The 22,224-nt window shown below is 41.4% G+C and overlaps 1 protein-coding gene across 2 annotated transcripts in view; it reads right to left on the bottom strand.

Moving 5' to 3' along the window:
- PDE7A (phosphodiesterase 7A) overlaps positions 1-14,400 on the bottom strand; it is a 49,952-nt gene extending 35,552 nt beyond the window's left edge. For both annotated transcript variants that reach the window (XM_081874461.1, XM_081874462.1), the window contains exons 1-2: positions 14,117-14,400; positions 3,487-3,547 (exon numbers count right to left, since the gene is read on the bottom strand). In XM_081874461.1, the coding sequence (XP_081730587.1) occupies positions 3,487-3,547; positions 14,117-14,254 (199 nt within the window). In that variant the 5' untranslated portion in view covers positions 14,255-14,400. The remainder of the gene's footprint in view (positions 1-3,486; positions 3,548-14,116) is intronic.
- Between the last annotated feature and the right edge of the window lie 7,824 nt (positions 14,401-22,224).

Genomic DNA, 22,224 nt, shown 5'->3' with positions numbered 1-22,224 from the left:
TCCTCGGACCTCCTCCGAAGGCTGGCGGTGGGGCGGAGAGACCTCCTCCCGCCGCCAGCCTTCGGATGGCTGCTCCGAAGGCTGGCGGTGGGGCGGAGAGACCTGCTCCCCGCGCCAGCCTTCAGATGGCTGTCCTGAAGACTTGCGGTGGGAGGAGGGTTTTCCTTCCCACCGCCAACTTTCAGAATTCTGTTCTGAATGTTGGCGTGGGGAGGAAAAACCCTCCTCCCACCGCAAGCCCCGGGAACAGAGAAGCGCTGCGCGCCTTCCCCTCTGTTCCCGTAACTGTCCTGAAGGCTTGTGGTGGAGAGAAAAGCCCTTCTCCACACCGCCAGCCTGGCAAGCGGTCTCCATAGGAACACATTAATTGATTTTCAATGCATTCCTATGGGAAACCGTGGTTCGCAAGAAGAAAAACTCGCAAGAAGAAAAAACTTGCGGAACGAATTAATTTCGTCTTGCAAGGCACCACTGTATACACTGGTTTCAGATTAACTTCTCTGTTTCTCTGAACTAGAGACTCCATAGTCCAACTGATACAGGCTCTCCCAGTTAACACAGAAGTGGAAGAGTCAGGCAAGCCCTATGACCCATTTCTGATTTCACTGTTAGTATAACTTTGAGAAAGAATTCTGACTGAACAAATCCTTAGTTAAACTGGAGTATATAAACTATCTCTATTTATTTAGTTGCAATTTGTTACCCACCCTTTATCATAAGCTCCAGGGCAGGGTACAAACAATTCCACAATACAGTTTAAAACTTTCTATGTTATCTCCTGACACATATAAATTAAATAGGCTGCTGTGCAAATATACCTCCACAGTCACTAAAGATAAGTAGAACAAGGAAAGTTGCTTTTGCTACACAATTAACAATCCCCTCATGGGCTATGTAGTCTGGATGGAAAGGAAAAGTTTTTAAAATGACTTTCAAACATCAGTACCATCACAAAATAGAACACCTAAGTCAATTATAATAGGAGTAGGCAACTGGTGACCTGCAAGCTCATTCCCTTGAAGCTATATAAGCCCAGCCCAGCCCCAAATCCCAAGGCCCCTGTGGTGCTTGCCTCCTAGGATGGGTCCTAAGGAAAGGGTTAAAATAGGTGTGATGTGATTGGCCAGTGAGAATGCAAGGGGGGAATAAAAGTTAGAGTGGGAGGTTTTGAAAGTCAGTTGGTTGAGGTTTGGGAATTGAAGAAGGAAGAGGGAGGAATAGGCAATGGGTTGGTCAAGTTGTATTGTGAGAGAGTGAGAGGAATTGTTAGGTGGAGTCAGATAGATAGTTGGGAATAATCAGTTTGAAGTTGTTAGGAACTAAGATTAAGAAACTGTCCAGAAAAACTAACTGAGCTTGTTCCTGCATTTAAAAATAAACTTGATTATTTCTTTATGTTAACAACTGACTGGACTCCGTGTGTCCCCATGAGATAAGGGGTGGTGGCAGCGGAAAAAGTAATTGCACTGGCGGCACAGGGTCAACAGACCGTCAAACGTCTGGGGGCCCTGTGTGTGATCGCCACAGCCCCCTTTTATTAAGCACTCAAAAACTTACTCCTATGGGGCTATTTAAACAGCCTCTTTGCCACTGTGAGCAGCAACAGAGGTGTTGGCAGAGCTCTTCTGCATATGAGTTTAAACCTCTATTTGACTATATCTAAACTCAGACACAAAACAGAAGTTCTGGGAGAGAACTCTTAACAGGGACATCCAACCAATTCATACTCAGAAAAGACTTGCTTTCAGTGGATCTACTCTAACTTAAGGACCACCCTTCAGCTCACACAGAAGGAAGTTGGTGGGCTAAAGATCCCTTTGCTTACATCGCAATACACAAGGGGGTTATCAGCAAGCTAAACCAATGTTGCTGCCCCTTCAAACTTTTGTGTAATTCATAGTGTAGCCCCAATAAAATATCATTTAATGATATATAATTCTGTTAATAAAATAACTGGATTTGATGTTAGTCTCTGCCTAAGAAAATCCATAATTTTCCCTTGTATCATATAATCTATAATGACTATGGAATGGTTTAATCCCCCCTTTATAATATGATTTATCTCCATAAACTTTAACTTCAAAATTAAAAGATAGTAAATGACTATTAGTGCTAATGATCTGATACTCATTGATATTACATGTATATATTTAATTAATAGTACATAAGGCTACTTGAATTTTATCCAAATAGCTCAAAAGAACTCTGTGAAAGAGTATATAATAATCCAAGTAGACGCTAACTGGTTTACATTGAATGGTAAGGAAAAGCTGACTCCACAAATGTAAACACCAGGAGATCCATGGAAGTATAGGCACCAAACAATTACATTCCTTTTAAAAGGAGAATGAGCAGAAACACCAATGGCTGCAGTGCAGCTGAAAACTAGCTATGTCTGATGAAGGTATCCCATATGGAGTCCTGGAAAGAGCAGCTAATTTTCCAAGGCTGGACTGTAAACCGCAAGGAGTGACAAAGATAAATGCATGGACACAAATGGACATATTATTCTACTTGTGAGAATGATTAAAATGAGAAATGCTCAGAAAAGCTACAAGAATATACAGGCAACAAATGTGCAACTTACTGACGGCCATCAATTTCTACTACAGTTAGGAAATTTAACAGTTCAGCAATAGCAACTTCATGATCCAATGCTCTCAAAGCTAAAATCCTATTAACAAGCCCCTGCATAAATAAGCCAACGACCTAAGCAAAAATTGTTGCTTTCTTTGTTTTGTTTTTTTAAGAGGCACAGAACACTGATTACATATTATGCTGGAATTTTCTCCAACGTTTACTTAATATTTATAGCAAGCAATTTAAATGTTTTTAATTTAAACTCCTCCCACTCATCCATTTCCCATCAGTCACCATTGTGCTATTTCAAGATTGCTATCACATAACAATATTCAGTTTACAGTTTAAGCTGAAACTTTCCTACACAAATACTTGCTTGGATGAGTCATTCAAGTTCAACTTTAAGAAAACAAATTCTTAATCTCATATGTGCCAAGTTTCTGCTACTCTCTTTGTGCATTTGAAATAAGAAACACGACTACAAGAACTAACCTTTAAAGCAAGCAAAGGTTGTTACTACTCAAATATATCAGCCTTAATACATAAAATGTGCAATATGAATAATGTTGAAATATAATATTTTCTCTAATATTTGCACCCACCCCAACGCCTTCATCGCTTCTCTGTTAAATCTGCATTGCTGGGGAGCCTGTGATCTCCTATTTTGTGATAACCTTTACCTTATGCACTTGTTCAGTGCCCGAATGTGTGAAATTTGTGCTAAACAATATTGAAATACTTAGAGCCAAACAGCAAGCAACAGCAACACAGGTTGTGAAAAGCTGAAGAGGGAGGAATAAAAACCAGAAAGGTTTTAAAATGCAGTAGTGTACACCATCTAATTAACAGCAGACAGCCACACGTATATACATATATCTGGGTGTTGAAATAAACAACCACACTTACCTAGCATGCGAATGTACAATGCAGTTTGATCAGAACTGTCATAGGATATTGCCCCACGTCTCTGGAAACAAAAAAACAGAAAAATAATTATTTCTGAAATTAGGCTTTGGATGGTTTACCTCCATTAATCATGTTTAAAGGAGTGCATCAGCAGACTGCACAATCCCACCTCCACTCCCCCACACACCTTAACCATGGTTAGAGGCTTATTTGCTCCAATCTGCCTTTCTTTAAGAATGTTTTTAGACTGCTGGTTCTTGAGACTTAGTGCTTACTTATGCTTCTGGATTCTTATGTTTTTAACCACTGATATGTTTCTAGAATGTAACCACATAGTTGTTATGCTCTAAAAGATGTGAGATAGTGATAGTGAGATATTTATATCTTATTCACTATTTGCTTTATCAGAGCAACTGATGAAGATGGAAGACCAAATATTTTGCTATAAGAATTTAAAATTGGTTAGAGTCACTTTAATAAATATATGGTTTCAGTGATTAGCAGCACGCTACCAGGATCCCAAACAAATCTATCTGAAGTGCTGTTTGATGCTTTCATTACTATCTGTATAACTACAGTTGTACCTTGGTTCTCGAACGACTTGCAACTTGAACGTTTTGACACCCGAACGCTGCAAACCCAGAATTGAGTGTTCCAGTTTGCGAACATTATTTGGAACCTGAACATCTGACGTACCTTACACAGCTTCCAACTGAGTGCAGTAAGCTCCTGCAGCCAATCAGAAGCTGCGCCTTGGTTTTCAAACGTTTTCGGAAGTTGAACAGATTTCCAGAATGGATTCCGTTCAATTACTAAGGTATGACTGTACTGGTATTAAAATAAATTGAGGTTTAGCCTGCTTTGGACAGAGTCCACTCTCTTTGATCAAGTTTGATCAAGTTTGCAGTATGGCAGTAGTTCCAGATTGGTAATCCACGGACCCCAGGAGGTCCGTGGCACCATTCACCTGAAGAAAACTATCAAAATTTTCAAAAGCAGGGGGTCCATGGCTTGGCTTTTTAAAAACAGGAGGTCTGCAGTACTTAGCTAATTGGGAACCACTGTAGAACAGTGGTACCTCGGGTTACAAACTTAATTCGTTCTGGAGGTCTGTTCTTAACCTGAGGAATGCTTTCGCTAATGGGGCCTCCTGCTGCCGTCGCGCCACTGCCACACAATTTCTGTTCTCATCCTGGGGCAAGGTTCTCAACCCAAGGTACTACTTCTGGGTTAGCTGAATTTGTAACCTGAGGTGTCTGTAACCTGAGGTACCACTGTATAGGGTTACTTTTGACTGGCACTGTTTGCAGAGGTTCCAGTGGCAGTGCTAATTAGGAGTGCTTTTTACCAGAGCTAGTCAGTTATCCACGCTAGATACTTGAAGCATACTTCTCCCGACATACCTCCCATCTATAAGACACTAACATGGTTACCCATACACTTGTTAGTCAATTACAGTTAATGTCAGCACTGATGTAGCTGTTAACCAAGGCTACAGCAAGAGGGAGAGGTCAGTGTTCTATTGTGCAAGTTCACACAGTGCTGAAACCCAATCTTTACAACCTCTGTCCTTCTGAACTGCTTTTGAACTATTTTGTATGGGAAAGTAGAATATAAGTAATAATAATCCCTTAACTATGGTTAATGGTTGAAGATATACAGTGGTACCTCGGGATGTGAACGGGATACTTTCCGGCGCCCCGTTCACATCCCGAACGGAACGCAAGACGTGACGGCGCGTCTGCGCGTTTCGCCGCTTCCGCACATGCACGTGACGTCATTATGAGCGTCTGCGCATCCGCCGAAACCCGGAAGTAACACGCTCCATTACTTCCGGGTTGCCGCGGAGCGCAACTCAAACGCTCAACTCGAAGCACATTCAGCTCGAGGTATGACTGTAATGCAAAGCATAGCCAAGAGTCAGGAATGGCAACTAGACAATTAGGCAACTTTGAGACCCAGGTTATATGAAAAGAAGAGTATAATGATAATAATAAGAGGCCCACAGATTACTCAACTCTAGCTTAGAAAATACAGACATAATTATTTGCAATACTGGGCATTTTTTTTTAACACCGGAATTTGATTACAAGCAACTTATATCTAGTCTTTAATTCGTTTAAACTAAATTGCTTCAAACAGAGTGCTATCTGCACTAGTGCAAAATGAAAGCACAAATGTTCCAGCTTCCACTGTTTTTATTAAACAGCCTCGGCCCAGTATACCTGAAGGAGTGTCTCCACCCCCATCATTCAGCCCAGACACTGAGGTCCAGCACCGAGGGCCTTCTGGCAGTTCCCTCACTGCGAGAAGTGAGATTACAGGGAACCAGGCAGAGGGCCTTCTCAGTAGTGGCGCCTGTCCTGTGGAACACCCTCCCATCAGATGTCAAGGGATGTCAAGGAAATAAACAACTATCCGACTTTTAGAAACATCTGAAGGCAGCCCTGTTTAGGGAAGTTTTTAATGTTTGAAGTTTTATTCTGTTGTTGTTGTTGTTGTTGTTGTTGTTGTTGTTGTTGTTATACATATTTTAGCACAATATCCCACTACTTCAGAAAACAAGAAGAATCTTACTACTCAAGTGGTACATGCATTCACAATGGGAAGAGTCACCAAATTTTCCTGTCTGCACCCCACCCACACAACAAGATCCTGCAGATCGAAGAACTTCAAGAGCAGAGGTGGGGGGAGGAGATTAGCAACACAAACACAAAATCTCTCTGATCCATGCTCAGCAGGATCTTTGGATGCAAGCTGTTATTTATGGTGTAATTTTTTATATTATTATTAAAAGAATTTTAGGTTAGATTAGAATATCATATTTTAATTCTATTCTAATGCCATATAATTTTAAAGGCTACATGCTGTTTTTATACATTAACAGGAATTATCCACTAAGTTTCCTTTTAAACGAATGTAAGAGATGCCTGTAAAAGCCAACTAAAAAATCTGCTTTAAAAATTCATGTTTTGAAAGGCAGCACAAATTCCAATCCTATCAAAGTACAGTACTGGTTCATTAAGAAGTTATCTCTAATGAGACAAATAATGCTCTGTAATTGTTATAATATTTCCCAGAAGTCTAGTGTTCTAATGAACACACTATGTCACTACCTCAAAAAATTACATATCGTCTAAAATGAAAATGGCTTTCACAGGCAATATCTACAAGAGGTACAACTGCCTACTGAGGTGTGCATCTACAGAACTTTGTGAGGGACTCTTAAGGAGATAATTGATACAGGATAATTAATGGCAAAGGAGGGGGTGTTGGTTCTATTAAGAATATCAGAGGATATTGATGGAAAGCTTACAGGCATGTGATTGGTTGGGATCAACAAGAGACATGTGATCTTCCTATTGATTGCTGCAAGTTTTACTCTTGCTGCAGGGTACGGGGGGAGATAGAGAAAGTAACCTCTCTTTATGAGTGTATCAAACATAGAAAAAAGTTCCTCCATCTTTGCTTGGATGGAGGCAACTGTCAGTGGAGAAATAACTTTCCCAATCCTCATTCGCGTTCCCACTGTTACAACACTTTACTCTGACCAACTGGAAAATGTTTCTTAAGAATCCTGCTAATCTAATCTCCTACCACTAAGATAATAAAAATATCGGAATCAGTATCGTATCAGGAAGCAGGCTGTGGGTGTAGTATGTAACCTGATTTGGACAACAACAGTATTGTAACACGTCTGAAAAAATTATGGGTTCCTAGTTATTCAAGCAACTAAATGTTTATGCTAAGAACTGAAATACTTTCTCAGAAGAAATGTGTAAAAATATAAATAACCATTTATAGGTTATCAAGGAAGCCAATAAGGACTACTTCAAGTTAATATTTTTGTACCCATTGTTTATCAATGCTGTTATATGGCCAGAATACAAACTGGGCTGATCACCTAAATGTGGAGTCAAACTGTTTTTTTCAAACCATCAACAATATTTTTGAAGCACTCTAAACATTAAATAATAATATAATTTTCAATAATACAGTATTACCCATTTCTGGAGGCCCAGGTAGCCTCCATGGCTAGAAGTGCCTTTTACAAGTTATTACAGTACAACAATTTCAAAGATCCCTGAACTAAGAGAGCCTGACCACAGCAGTTCAGGCACTGGGGACTCAAGACTGCATTAATATAATGCACTCTCTGTAGATCTCTGTCAAGTCTCTTGCACTTGACATGGAAACTCTAGTTAGTGCAGAACACTGCTGCAATAGTGCTGACACAGTAAGTATGACCATGTCAGCATATAGCACCTCTACGCAGGGATCTGGTTTGCCAGAAGCGGCTTAGTCATGCTGGCCACATGACCCAGAAGCTGTACACTGGCTCCCTCGGCCAATAAAGCAACATGAGCACCGCAACCCCAGAGTCAGGAACTAATGGTCAGGGGTCCCTTTACCTTTATCCAGACACATAATTGTTGACACATTTTAATCTTTTTCACTGCTGACAATAAAAAAAAAATATAATTTTAATATTTCTTGTAAACTGCTTAGAGATTTTACTATGATCAAGCAGTATATAAATTTTGTAAAATAAATAAACCAAAATGTTTACAGTGTGCTTACACTACCTTCCATACTGGCAGCAGCTATGTTCAGAAAATAGCAGGTTCCTGACTTCCTGATAGAAGTGTTGATGATTTTGGAAACTAATCAGCAATAACTACCAAAGGACTGTGTGTATAAGTTAAGTATTGTGCACAGGGCAGCAGTAAAATTGTGCAACCCAGGAAGAACAGACTATTCTAGTCAATTAGTTGCAATTCACTAGCAGCTCAGTATCAGAATTCCGTTTATTATTTGCAAAGACTGTATCAAAAATTTAGTGACATTTGGAGTGCCTCATTACAGTGGTACCTCCGGTTGCAGACGGGATCTGTTCCAGAGGTCCGGTGGGATCCCGAGGTTTCCACTGCACATGCGCGTGTGGCAAAACCGACCAAATACTTCCAGGTTTGCCGCTTTCGCATCCTGAAATTTACGTAACCAGAGGGTTACCTAACCAGAGGTACTACTGTACGTGTATAGAGCAAAGTATTTTGGGAGCAGTTTTCAAAAGTGTTGTGGAAACAGGTTGCATGTTTGAAGCAAATGGGAGGAGCTACAGCTGAGACCAACCTTTCTTCAGCTTTCATTCTTTGAAGATCAAAAATGTAGAGCCACACAAACTTCTCTCCCTTCCATCTTCCTTGTTTCCACACAAATTCCATCCTACATTCCCTACATTAACCATGATGTAAGGTTACATTTACCCTAATGTTAACCATAATTAGCTCTAGCTCAATTGTGGGGAACCTCTGGCACATGGGTGTAATTAGGCCTGCCGGGCTCTTTTGGGCAAACCACATCCACCTTTCCCGGGGCCAGGATGGAAGATGAAATGTTCATGGGAGAACAAACAGTGTGCAAGTCTATGAGGTAGCTACTAACATTTTCAGAAAAATACGACTACTGCACAAGACAAACATCATTTGATACAGCCTAATCTCATCAACTTCACTCTAAATTCTAATCAAGAATTTAGAAAAACTAATCACTTATCAGCTTCCACATACAAGATTCATTCCCTCTCTAAATACCCCAAGCTTGATTAAGAACATGCAATTTAAAAGCTTGCACTCTTTCTAAAACTAGGTGGTCTAATGTTTCACTAACACAAAATCAGACTATGAAGCCAGATCAAACGAAGAGGCTGAAGGTTATGTCTGCTTATTTTCTCTACTATCTGACTTTAGAATGCTCCTCAACATTAAGAATATACAAAATATTTCAACACTAATCCACTGCTAACTTAAACACACTAATTAACCCACTGTCTCCTTATTGTTGTCTTTAACAAAACACCACCGCCAAACCTGCCACAATTTATCATTCAAGAAAAAGCCTGCCAAAATTATTGGTTAGACTCAAATACAGTGGTTCAGTATGAAACTGTAGTACAATTCATCTTGAAAATTTAGTAAGCATGTTTATCTACTGAAGCCTCAACTTCAGACTCTCTAGTTATCACTGCAAAAATAAATTATTAAAGCAGCATAGTGGTGCTGATCGGTCACAAAACTTCTCACACACAGACCAAGATTACCCACAGGCATAATGTTAACAGCCCAAACTTAAATGGCTGCAAATGTTCCCTGCATCAGAACTTCAAAATGGCCAGGGTGGAAAAATACTGTTGTATAAAATTTAGGGGAGAAAAAATCAACAACCCCAAACCTACAAAGCTTCAGTGCAGAAGGAAGTTTAAGCTTCTATAACATTTGACAGCTACTTTTATCCATTACCAAGGAACATGTGAAAGCACAGGTTACTTCTGAAAACAGAAGGAAAGGAACCCAAAGATGTCATTATCCCTATAAAACAGAAACAGTCAAGACGTGCAGATTAGCTGACAATAGAACACAACAGTACAGTCAAGGAACCGAGATATTATCAAAGTTATTTCAACTGATCCAATCTCATTGCCTGCTTGAGTTCAAAGAAATCCATCTACCCTGTGTTTGCATATTGCCTATCAAAGGAACTGTGACTTTAAAAACAGAGTGATTGTGGGGAAAGCTCTGCCTTTTTTGTTTGCTAATATTACCATACTTTGCCGTGCATAAGACTAGGGTTTTTTTACTTTAAAATAGTGTTAAAGGGGGGTAGTCTTATACACAGGGGCAATCTCCCCCTATTTTCTTAATTTCAAGTCCCCAAAAATAGGGGGTGTCTTATATACCGGGGGGTGTTATACACGGAAAAATACGGTATTTCACTTTTGTTTTGATACAGCAGTGAGGGGGCTGAAAGTGCTCTTGAAGAAGATTCTAACCACACTAGCACAATGTGTCTAAAAATATGCTCTCTTTTAAAGATAAGACCTTGCCCTGCTACACCATCCAAGAACAGCATATGTACAATAAACACAATACTAGAACTATTTATGAACCCTCCTGAATATTGCACGTTGTTTAAACCTGATTGGTTACTAGAACTGATTTGTCAATTGTAAAACAAGTTACAAAAGGTTCATCAGAATCTATTGGTACGTTCTTCTGTTTTGGGTAGCATAAATGGAAAAAGATTCTGAATGCAATACTTTTATCTCTATTTCAGGCTCTCAAACTGGCTGTTTATGGAGAACACTTCTTGTGATGCAAATGACAAACTCTACAGTCTTTAAAGTTTAAGGTCTAAACTGAGAAGGGGACTTCATAACAATAAAAATTATGTGGCAAAGAGGTTTGCCTGACTTGTAAAATAAAAGATCTCACCCTCCTCCTTCAGTGAAGTTATTCAGGGGAATTCTAAATCAGCATTTCAGGTTAAGGTTTTCACTGGTAATAACAAGGCATTCAATTCACACTACAATAGTTAAAACTGTTAAACAAAAGACATTTGAAGGACTTTTGCTTTTATGTAATAGATACCTGGACCGAGGCAGAAATAACGTTTAGTACACAGAAAATTGACTAACGTGTAACAAAGTTAGCTGATGTCAGCCAACTTACTTGTGTTAAATACTATACTCCAAAGCTAAACAGACATACACACACACACACATATATATATATATATATATATATATATATATATATATATATAGCTAATAGGGATAGCAGCTTCAGCTAAAAACATCAGAGTCAAGCAATACTATGATCCTCAGGCCTAAACTTCAAAGTAAGTTTCACTAACCTTCAGAAAAAATGTGTATACAGGCATACCTCATTTTATTGTGCTCAGATGTTGCTCTGTGCTAAGATGTGGGTGAAGCTGCAGGCAGCCTAGCCACTCTCAGGGGAAGAAAACACACACGCACGCACGCACACACACATACACCCCGCTGCCCCTCTTCTGGCCACTGGCAGGAGCAAAACTAGGCTTTATTTTGCCTGGGTCAAAGACCCAGTTTGTCACACACACCCCACATGCATTTGCATACACACACACACACACACACACAGGCTGGAAGCTTAAATGGTGCCCCCTCCAGAGGCAAAAAAACTGGCTAGCCCCTCCCCCCCTACAGCTCTGCCACAGGAGCAGAGCTGGCTAGGGCTGGAACCAAGTTTTCCCTTCCCACCCCTGCAGCCAGGAGGGCCTGGCTTAACAGACTACAGTATAGCTTAAAATAACTTTTATACACAGAGAGAAACACAAAATAATAGTGAGCCACTTTATTGCAATGTTTGCTTTATTGTGGTGGTCTGGAACTGAACCTGCAATATCTCTGAGATATGCCTGTACATGCAAACATGTTCAAAGCATAAAAGCATGTAGGGCTAATGTACTAGTGCCAACACACACACACACACACACACACACCCCACAATCCAGACAAGGAGATCCATGAGCATATCACTTCCTGTGGCAGGAACTGCAGGTATTTTATTTAATTTTTCCTGAATTCTTACGCGAACCCTTTTTAGGAGTAAAACACAGCATATGAATTATTTTAGACTAGAGCTAGAACAGGACATTTTCATGTTGTCATTGAAGCACTAACACCACACTACTTGCAGATGTTGCAACCGAGGCTAATACCTCTGAATGTCTACCTGCATCCTGTTGTGGGGGGGATTAGCAAAGAAAAATGGCAGACAGGAAAAGAAGTAACCACCTTCTTCCCACACAGTTTCACCGTTCAACCTTAAAGCTAATTTTCTTTACAAAGACCCCAGTTAACAGTTAAGTGTTAATGCATAACATGTAGTTCCCAATAAGAGAATCTTCACCAAACAAAATCTGTACTTCTTCTGAATAACTAGATGATGCATACTTTTCATTCTACTCTTAAGGCAATGTTCATAAAAGTACAGTGGTACCTCGGGTTACATACGCTTCAGGTTACATACGCTTCAGGTTACAGACTCGCTAACCCAGAAATAGTATCTCGGGTTAAGAACTTTGCTTCAGGATGAGACAGAAATCGTGCAGCGGCGGCACAGCGGCAGCAGGAGGTCCCATTAGCTAAAGTGGTGCTTCAGGTTAAGAACAGTTTCAGGTTAAGAACAGACCTCTGGAACGAATTAAGTTCTTAACCCAAGGTACCACTGTATTCCTATATGATAGCACTTAAAACATTGGGCCAACTATGTATGTTCTCTCTATTAAATTGAATATTCCCTAACAAACATATTCTATAACAAACTCTGAGGTGCTATTATTATGCACCAGAGGAAGAAGCAAAACATTAGATGATTTCCTCTTCTCTTAATAAGAGATTTAAACACATATGTCAAAGACACAACAAAATTCCATGACCTTTTAAATGTGTTTGTTTTTGTTATTATGCATTTTGTGGTATACAATCAATCAATCAGTCAATCGATTGATTGATTGATTTCCGCCAGTAGATACCCAACAGTTCAATCTTATACATATCACCTCAGCATGAGTTCAATGGGGCCTATTTCCAAGGTAGTGGGTATAAAACTGAAGCCTAAATAAGTTTAGAAAATACTCAGTTTAGACTTCAATCGGGTACCCACCTCTTTGAAGTAAGCCCCACTGTACTGTTTATAACCACAGACCTTTGTAGCGGTTGTACAATATTCTATTGCAGTATATAGTTTTACAAATAAAGAAATAAAACTCAATTACTTCTGAGTAAACTTACATGGGATTATGCTATTTGAGAATACTCACAAATTAGACAATAAAACAAGTACATTATATCTTATTCTGGGCAGATGCTTTAAAGTTCAGAGATTTGTTATCATTTGCAGGGAAATCTCAGCAGACTGCATCAGGGCAACAACAGATTGGCAAATGAGTTCTGAAAACATTTGAAGAGAAGAGAGCCAAAAATGGCAACAAGATCTATTTTTTCACACTCCACCGCCTACCTATATTTATTATGGATAAATTTGTTACTGTTATAATCACAATGGGATACATCAATGTGAACTGCACAGACAACATGGGGGTTTTTTTAGAAACCACTGCAAATCTAGGACAGTTCTATCTAAAAGCTTTCAGTGGTTGATAAAGGAAGAACATTACTGTAAATACATTAGTCCATATGGTGTTAGGGAAGGAATCCAATATTTCACAAAACATTTAAGAGACTGGGTGCAATCCAGTCAAATGTAAACAACTAATTCTCCCTCTAAAACCTTGACTGAATCACACCCTGTGTAAGTTTTATAACTACTCCGACATGAAGGGTAAAAAAAAGTCTTTAAAAGATGTCACTACAGCTGTCTTGCAAAATAAAAATGCAAGTGTATTGGCAATAGCCAGCTGGTAGCTCCCCCTCCAGATTCTCAGCAGTATTATTTAGCCCAGGAACATTTAGTAGAAGACAACCATAAAAGCAGAAGCTACCCTAGCTTTCCTTGAAGAAACGTGTCGACAAAAGCAGGACAATATAAATGTACAGTGAAGCACCTCAAAGGCACCGCTATGTACTCTGGAGTGCATTTCTACCCAGCATTACAAATGACAAAACTTGACCGACAGAGAGCAAAGAGCGTACTCCGCAGAGGCAAGCGCCTCTTCGGCACATTTGCTTCTGATCTCGTGTGTTCTGCAAACTCCCCAATTCCACGGACTCCTCCACCAACCCCAGCACCCCATTTCTGCAGGGGGAGGAGAAGCGCGAGGGGGGAGCGTTTCGAGGCCGCCTCACCTGAGAGAGCTGCCTGGGGTTGGGGCAGCCGAAGAGCGCGGAGCTGGAGCTGAAGCTGATGGCTCCTCTGCGGCTGAGGACATGCTGCGGGACCGGCCTGTCCAGAGGCAGCACCGGCAGCTGGTAACATACTTCCATTGAAACGGAGGCGCCGCCGCCGCTTCGTCTTCTGGAGCGCCCACAAAAGCCAGGCCAGGCTCCCGGAGCGAAGCGAGGCCAGGCCCGCCGCCCTCACCTGCCCCACGCGCCGGGAACGGGTCGGTCAAAGGAGAAGCGGCGCTGAGGGGGCTTTCCCCGCGCCCCGGCCCACCCCGCTCCGCGCCCGCCGACGCAGCCCTAGGGAAGCAAGTGCCGAGGAGGAATGAGAAGGACGAGGAGAAGCAGCAGCCACGGCGGCGGCGGCGGCAAGTCCCGTCTCGAGTCCCCCGGTCAGCTCCGCAGCCGGGACGGCCGCGTGCCGCCGCTCATGGGTGCCGGCGAGCGGGCCCGGGTGGCTGCGGCGACGGCGGCGGGCTGATTTGGGTGAGACACAACTCGGCTGCGGCAGCGCCGCTATTGTCCGGCACGAGGCGCGGCCCCGCGCGAGGGGAGGGGCCAGGTAGTGGCGGTTGGTGATGCCGCAGCTGTGGTGGAGGCGACGGAAGCGTCAGCGGGCGGGGGGGGGGAGAGAGAGCAGCTGCGCGTGCAGGAGCGAGAGGCCGCCTTTGCCTCTCCCGCGCCCGCAGTCAGGCGCAAGCCCCAAGCGAAGGCGAGCGCACGCGCCCAGGGAAGCACCAGCCAGGGCGGGCGGCCGGGCGGACAGGCTGTGTGTCGGCGCGCCTATGCGCAGCGGGGACGCCGACGGAGCTTGTGCGTCGTGACGTCATTCCCCCTGCCTGGCTTTACCACCCCCCCCCCCGTTGCTTTTGCTAAGGGAGAGTAAAGGGAGGGCGGGTGCTTTCTTCACAATCGTTTCTGTTTCCCTGCTCAGTATATAGGATCTTCTTTTTCTTTCCCTAGAGGCCCCTTATATCTCTTCAGCTTCGATCTTCTTCGTTCTCCAGCACCTCGCAAGGAGAAAATCTCTACTGATGTTCTGGCTGAATGCAGACTTGATGGCCGCAACATCCAACCGACTTTTCCTCCCCCTCCTCGCCCCTGTTTTAATTATCTTACCTACAGAATCTCACATAAATTGAGTTACATTTTGAAGGGATTCATGTGGCACTCGGCTCTTTTGTTTGCTGCTGCTACTGGTGCAGCAGCAGCAGCACTCAAAACCACACCTCTCAGGCTCAGCCCGCCCTAGGCAACCTCTGCCTCGCTTTGCAATGTGGCTCCAGCTCCACTTGCCTTCTCTCCTCCCCTCAATCCATCCTACGACTGCCTTGTCAATTTCTAGCCTGTTCTCTGCGAGATGGCAGGAGATGAAGGACTCAAGGTGACATGATAAGAGTCATTGTTGACAATTGCTCACTTTCATTGCACTCTCGCCTTTGTTTGCATGTTTTTGTAGTGCTTCAATTACCTACAAAACCTGTTCGCCCAAAAAGGATTAGCATGAGAAAAGAATTGTGTTGTAAGCTATGGAAAACAATGGCTCTTATCATACTGCTTCACCTATCAAAAATGATAGGTTGCAGGGTATGTGTGAAGAAAGCACATGAAACCACAGCCTTGCTGAAGCTAAGCAGGGCTGGGTTTAGTCTGGGACTGTCTTGAGAACCACATGAATGCCACTATGGGTTCCATGAAAGAAGAAAATCTGGATATAAAAATAAGTAAATAATTAGTCTTGTATACAGCTTTGTATAGTACAATGTAAGTCTTCTGGGAAGAAACTCCAGCACTCCTGGCATGCTGTTGGCCCTTAATCACTGGTACACTTCAGACATCCCTAATACCCAAGAACTCACTCATTTCCCCCAGTTCTAGTTACATGTAGGTAGCGGTGTTGGTCTGCTGTAGTCAAAACAAAACAAAAAAAATCCTTCCAGTAGCACCTTAGAGACCAACTAAGTTTGCTATTGGTATGAGCTTTCGTGTGCGTGCACACTTCTTCAGATACCCCAGTTACCTTCTTAGACTCCAACATCGCATATATGACACTTCCAAGAGAGGGTTTCACTAAAGAGTACACCAGGTATCTAAACAAGTAAGTTTATTCTAAAGCTTGCTGATTTGAGCACCATTTATACCTAGGACTATGTTTGCCCCAAATCATAATATTGGCCTTGAGAGTATTTTATAGATAGACTTGATTACAGGATGTGCTGAATACCACAAATAGATTTTGAGGCCCAATAGGGAAAGAGGAGCACTAAATCATCAGCATACATCAAGACTGAGATCTTTCTGTTCCTAATTACCAGAGAAGGGGTTTTTTTCATTTCCTAATTATGGCAGCAAATCATTAATATAAAAGTTTAAAAGAGTGGGAGCCAGAACCCAACTTATTGGAGATATGCAATTTTGCCATCGCTTGAAAACTATCAAAAAAGCAACGTTCTTCCTAAAGGGGAATTGTGATTCATATAAGAAGGTACTCCCATCCAGTAGTTGAGGAACCATAATTATTCTCCAAATGATGTAGTGTAGTCATGGGTTTTTTATTTATATAGAGGAATTACTGAATCCAAGGGTGCCACCAATTAATTTCCAGGCTTTTAATCAGACAGAGACATAATGCTAAATCACTGGCACATTATAAATGCCTAGAATGCATGTTCCTTCATAAAGCATCTTAACAATGAGCAAGAACAAGATTGTATGTCTGGACATGCTATCAGGTTCTGTATAATGGATTTTATTTTTACTTTTTTAAGGTACAGCACTTTCCACACAAACATCCAGTAGTGTGGGACATTTTCCAAAATTGTTTACTCCTGCTCTGCAGGGATATACATGTCAATAGTATGACCAGGAGGCCAGTCACATGGGCCTTTCACACTGAATTGGAAGCTTCCCTGCTGGCAATTCTGGATGACAATACTGCAGAGAAGACCCTCAAAAACAACCCTGACCCCATAGACTGCATCATGCTGAAATAGCTCCCATATTATTATGCGTGTGTTTAAAGGGCAACTGAACTGATGTAATAACATCCCTCCAAACAAACCCCACGTGCCAGACTATAACATTATATATGTAAAGGGAGGGGGAGAATTCCCAGAAGAAACATAAACAATTGAAAGCACCAAAAGCACCAAACCCATTGAACTCTAGCCACTTCCTGCTCCTGCTGCCAAAGCAAATACACAGGTGGAGTATAATGCAAGATCCAAGATTGCACAATGGAAGGTGTGGAAGTATGAGAAGGAGAGAGAAAACAGAGTTCCTGATCATTTTTCTTTGAAATTTGAGAGCACCGTGATAAAGGAAAACATTTCCTCAGCTTACTGCGCCTCTTTCTCCACCCTCTTTTGTTTCCTCTTCTCAGCTTGTCTCTGCTTGTCACCTTACACTTGCTATGACATATAGAACTCTAGCCCTGTAGCAAAAATGGATGGGTAAACTGATAGGCCACAGTATTGATATTATCAGGTAATAATTGTGATTTATGATATGAATTCTCCAGGCTGGGAGGCACCTGTTACCAGAGCCTCATGGGGTTAGGAAGGTATCAAGGAGATGATTACCAGAGAATGAGCAACATTTTTCACCATTTGTGAATTTTTTCACATTGGTGTAGAACAAAGTAATATTATCTGGTAAGGGATTAAAAGCAAAGGAAATGGAGGAATAAAAATAAAGCCATCTATATGTACCTGGTCAACAGTATGGTTAATGATTATGCAAATTTGACATTTGACCCTTTGCTATATCTCTCTGACTGATATCTCTACATCATCTCAAAATCATGGCCATATGGGTGATACTGAAAGCCATGGGATTTGTTGGGTTCAGCAAAGAACAATGTAGAAAGAGAAAGCAGATGGGAATGCAAATATAGGCAAAGACACGTAAACTATGGTTTGTTGAGGATGCTGAGAGCCCACAGGTAAACCTACAATACATAAAGTGTAAAGCAGGCTCGTTCCGTGATGTCCATACCAGTTTGTGGCAACTTACATTCTTCTATCCATTACTTCACACGCAGCTGTACAGACAGCCTGTGTGACCACATTGCCAACATCTACACTACATTATGATACAAGCCTAGAAAAATCAAAAGCTGAATACATTTCAAAGTTCTTATTTTCAAACAATAATATTTGTTTTAATTAACTACAATGCTTGTAGTGTTTATTGGATGAGTTTCATTTGCACATGAGTGCAGAACCCATGCAACTCATGTACAACTGTGGGGAGGTAATGACATCTCACTATGTGCAAGTCTAATATTTAAAATAACATGCTAATTGTGAGTGGCTATTACAGTTTTGGTTCAAAACATTTTAGAATGTGGTTCACATTTCACAATGGAGGTAGCATCATTTATATGAAATGAAATCTTGTTCTTTACTAAAATTAATTAGCAACCTTTTAAAAGTGCAATTAGAACTCTTATTTTCAGCCAATTAATTTTACAGAAACTGCAAGCAGAGTGCAAATAAGAGGTGTTTCCCACGATACAGGAATTTACTGTTTGACTAATAGTGCAAACCCATACTCAGAGGTTTGCCAACTGAGGAGCATTTGTAGTTTGGTATTGAGCTCAGAGTCAAAAGAGAATAAGCCAGACAAGTCTGAGGTGACTGTACCACCAACTGGAGAATCAGGTCAGGCTCTTGGCACTGGTATTTCTGAGTCAACAGAGCCCCAAGACTGATGGTTTGGAGCCCACAGAACCTGAGGCTAGCATTCTGGAGCCTGCACAGCCTAATCCAGGACCCTCGCACATGCCACCCCCAAGTTTGACTTAGAGGAATCAAATATTTCCCATTCTACCACACCTGCCTAGCAGCACAGGAAATGTGTCAGGCAAGAGGCCACAGAAAGGCTCAGGCAAGCTTGCCTGTGGGCCAGAAGGTTATAATAATAATAATAATAATAATAATAATAATAAAATAATAATAATAATATAAATAATAAATAAATTTTTATACCCTGCCCATCTGGCTGGGTTTCCCCAGCCACTCTGGACCGCTCTCAACAGAATATGGGTGTTATAGATTGATGTTATAAGACCCACAGCCTTCAAACCAAGAAAGAGAAGCTTGGGAAAGGTAGACTGGGTGAAGTGACTCAAGGCCTCAAGTTCATTTCCAGCCCTACCTTCAGCCTTTGTTGGAGCAAGTTGCCCAGTTGGAACTTTCTGGGCTGTCTTGTCCATTGGAATACCTGGTACAGATGAGCCATATCAATTAGGATGAGAGGAAGGCTCCCAATGCCATTGAAGTGCAAATCTTCCACCTCTACCAACCACACACCTATAGAAATGCCTCCACATGCTGCAGGATGGCTGTGCTAGCTGAGGTAACCCACCGTTGGATCACTAAAATAGGATAGAGTCATGGGTGGGTTATGGTCAACACACTGGAGGACTGCAAACTATCCCAGAGCCCAAACGCCTTCATTTCATTAGTGTGCCAGCAAACTCACCAGGAATCTATACCAAGTTAGAAAAATATATAATAAGACTCAATTCCCACCACCTCCCAAGGTACGTACTGCTTAGATGCCATGTGCACTCTAGAGAGGTAACTCTGCCTGCCTTTACCAGCAGAAGTCTGAATGTGGACTCAGCTACATTGGCAAAGAAAAGGCGCTTTATATGTGTTGCATATGCATTATGACAATGTGACACCAGATGGCGCTATGGAGTTCCATTTTTCCTAACCCGATTTCTCATACAAAGTTTGCAATGCATTTAACTGAAACACCTCTTTGATGTGTCTAGATCCAGCCTGAATGATTGCTCTGTTAAATCTGTACAGTGGTACCTCGGGTTAAGTACTTAATTCGTTCCGGAGGTCCGTTCTTAACCTGAAACTGTTCTTAACCTGAAGCACCACTTTAGCTAATGGGGCCTCCCACTGCTGCTGCGCCACCGGAGCACGATTTCTGTTCTCATCCTGAAGCAAAGTTCTTAACCCGAGGTAATATTTCTGCGTTAGCGGAGTCTGTAACCTGAAGCGTATGTAACCTGAGGTATCACTGTATCATATTTTCAATGTCCTTTTCTTCTAAATACGTATCTTAGGAATTGTCTTCTCTTTAAGATTGGTCAGAAAATTTGTTTCACCTAATGTTTGACTAGCAGCCATGTTTAGAAAACACATAAAATCTGAGTGGTCGAAATGTATGGCTCAAATTCCAACCCCGCAGCTTTTATATGAAAACAATGTTGTCACTGCAAACAAGGTGTCTACTTTCAATTTGCTTTGAAACAGTGTTTTAAAGACAGCTTAAATGTGGGTTATATAGTAATGCCTGTCAAGAAAAGTTGCTTACCAAGCTTTTAACTCTTACTCAAAAGCTGACAGATAACATTTTTTTAAAGCGCCCTCTTTGTTATAGCCTTAAAACCTCCTTATTTTCTACATGAGCAGTTTTCACTGCTGTTCATTTTTCTTGATCTGCACGCTAATAAACCATTTGAATTGTAACCCTCTTAGAAATACTGTAATAGATATGTTAAAGCCTGAATCAGATCATTTGTAAGTTGGAAGGGAAGAGATACAGTTAATTGGGGCAGCAGTATGCTTCCATTTACTGTTGGTATTTAGCATTTATTTGTCACCAGAGGAGTGCTAGGCACTGGAGATGAGGTAAAGAGGCCAGTTCAGGTTTACGGCCAGATTTCAGTCTGCATGGGCTAGGTCAGCAATGAGGAACCTGTGACCCTCCAGATGTTGATGGACTACAACACAATTCTCCGGGAAGAGGGATTGATTATTAAGCTGATTATGGCTTTGTAAGGGCAATAGTGGTCTCCTAACTCTCAGCACCCTCAACAAACCATAGTTCCCAATATTCTTTGGGGAAAGCTTTGATTGTTTTCAGTGAAAATATACTGTTTATAGTGCAGATGGGGCATTAACTCCTTTGGGAGAGTATTCCCAAACTAGAAAATTGCTAAAATTGCTCTCCTCCATGTTCTACAGATATACCTGACCAACAGATGGAAGTCTCAGCTGAAGATCTTAATACATGCACAGGTTGGTATGGGAGAAGGAGGTCCATCAGATGTTTAGATTCTCAACCATCTCAACCGTTGTTGTTTTTAAGGCAAACAACAACACCTTGAACTGGGCTCAGAAATTAATATAATATGCTGTAAATATAATTCCTTCTGAATAAGGGTAATATAGCCGCACTTAGATAAACCAGTTGGAACTCTCGGAACACAGTTCTTCACTAGCTGGAACTTTCAAACCATCTTCAAAGGTAGCTCCACACATACGGTAACTCATTATAGTAATCAGATGGTTGCTGCTCAAGCTTTGAGCATTACTGGATATTGTTGTTGTTGTTGTTGTTAAATTTAGTACACCACCATTTATCTGTAAATTTGATTTTCTCAATCCATTCTAGTTGGGCTTAAGTTCCGGCTTTGGATCTGAGATTATTATGATGTTCCTGGCTCCGCATTTAGCTGAGAGATGAGACTACTGGGAACTATGAACGCTCCTCTTCCATGACTTTCAACTCTGAAACTTCCTTCCAATAAACCTCATTGTACTTCAACCCCTCAGGTTTTCAGGGGCAGGTGTTAAAATATTCATTTTTCAACAGGCTTTTAGACAAATACTGAGATTTTAGGAAGGCCCTGGTTGCATATGAATGGGTGTTATTACAGCTCCTCCATTTTAGGGTCATTTTTACCTATTGCATTATATGTATTTTTATTGGCCATCTCTTTGCAGACCAATCCAGCCATGTAAACGGTTTCTCACAAGCACAGACATCAATCTGGTGGGGATGCATACATAGTAAAGTTAAACCCCTGAGAATTTTTTCTAGCTATAGTATTTCTAGGTGTTTCTTCTTCTGATAGCAGATGACTAATGAGTTCTTTATCATGCAGATTTGAGTTATTACCTTGAAATATATTAAATAAAGCTAGTTATGGTGTCATTTCTATTTGCTGCTTAGTAATTTTGCTAATCTTACATAAAACTGACAACCACAATTTTGTCACACTCCCACCACATATGAATATATGTACCTCACCAGCCTCATCT

This window comes from Podarcis erhardii (assembly GCF_964252035.2).
Source record: "Podarcis erhardii genome assembly, chromosome: 8".
NCBI classification, from domain to species: Eukaryota; Metazoa; Chordata; class Lepidosauria; order Squamata; family Lacertidae; genus Podarcis; species Podarcis erhardii.
The sequence above is the reverse complement of the archived record's forward strand: the minus strand, read 5'-3'. Positions and strand labels throughout refer to the sequence as shown.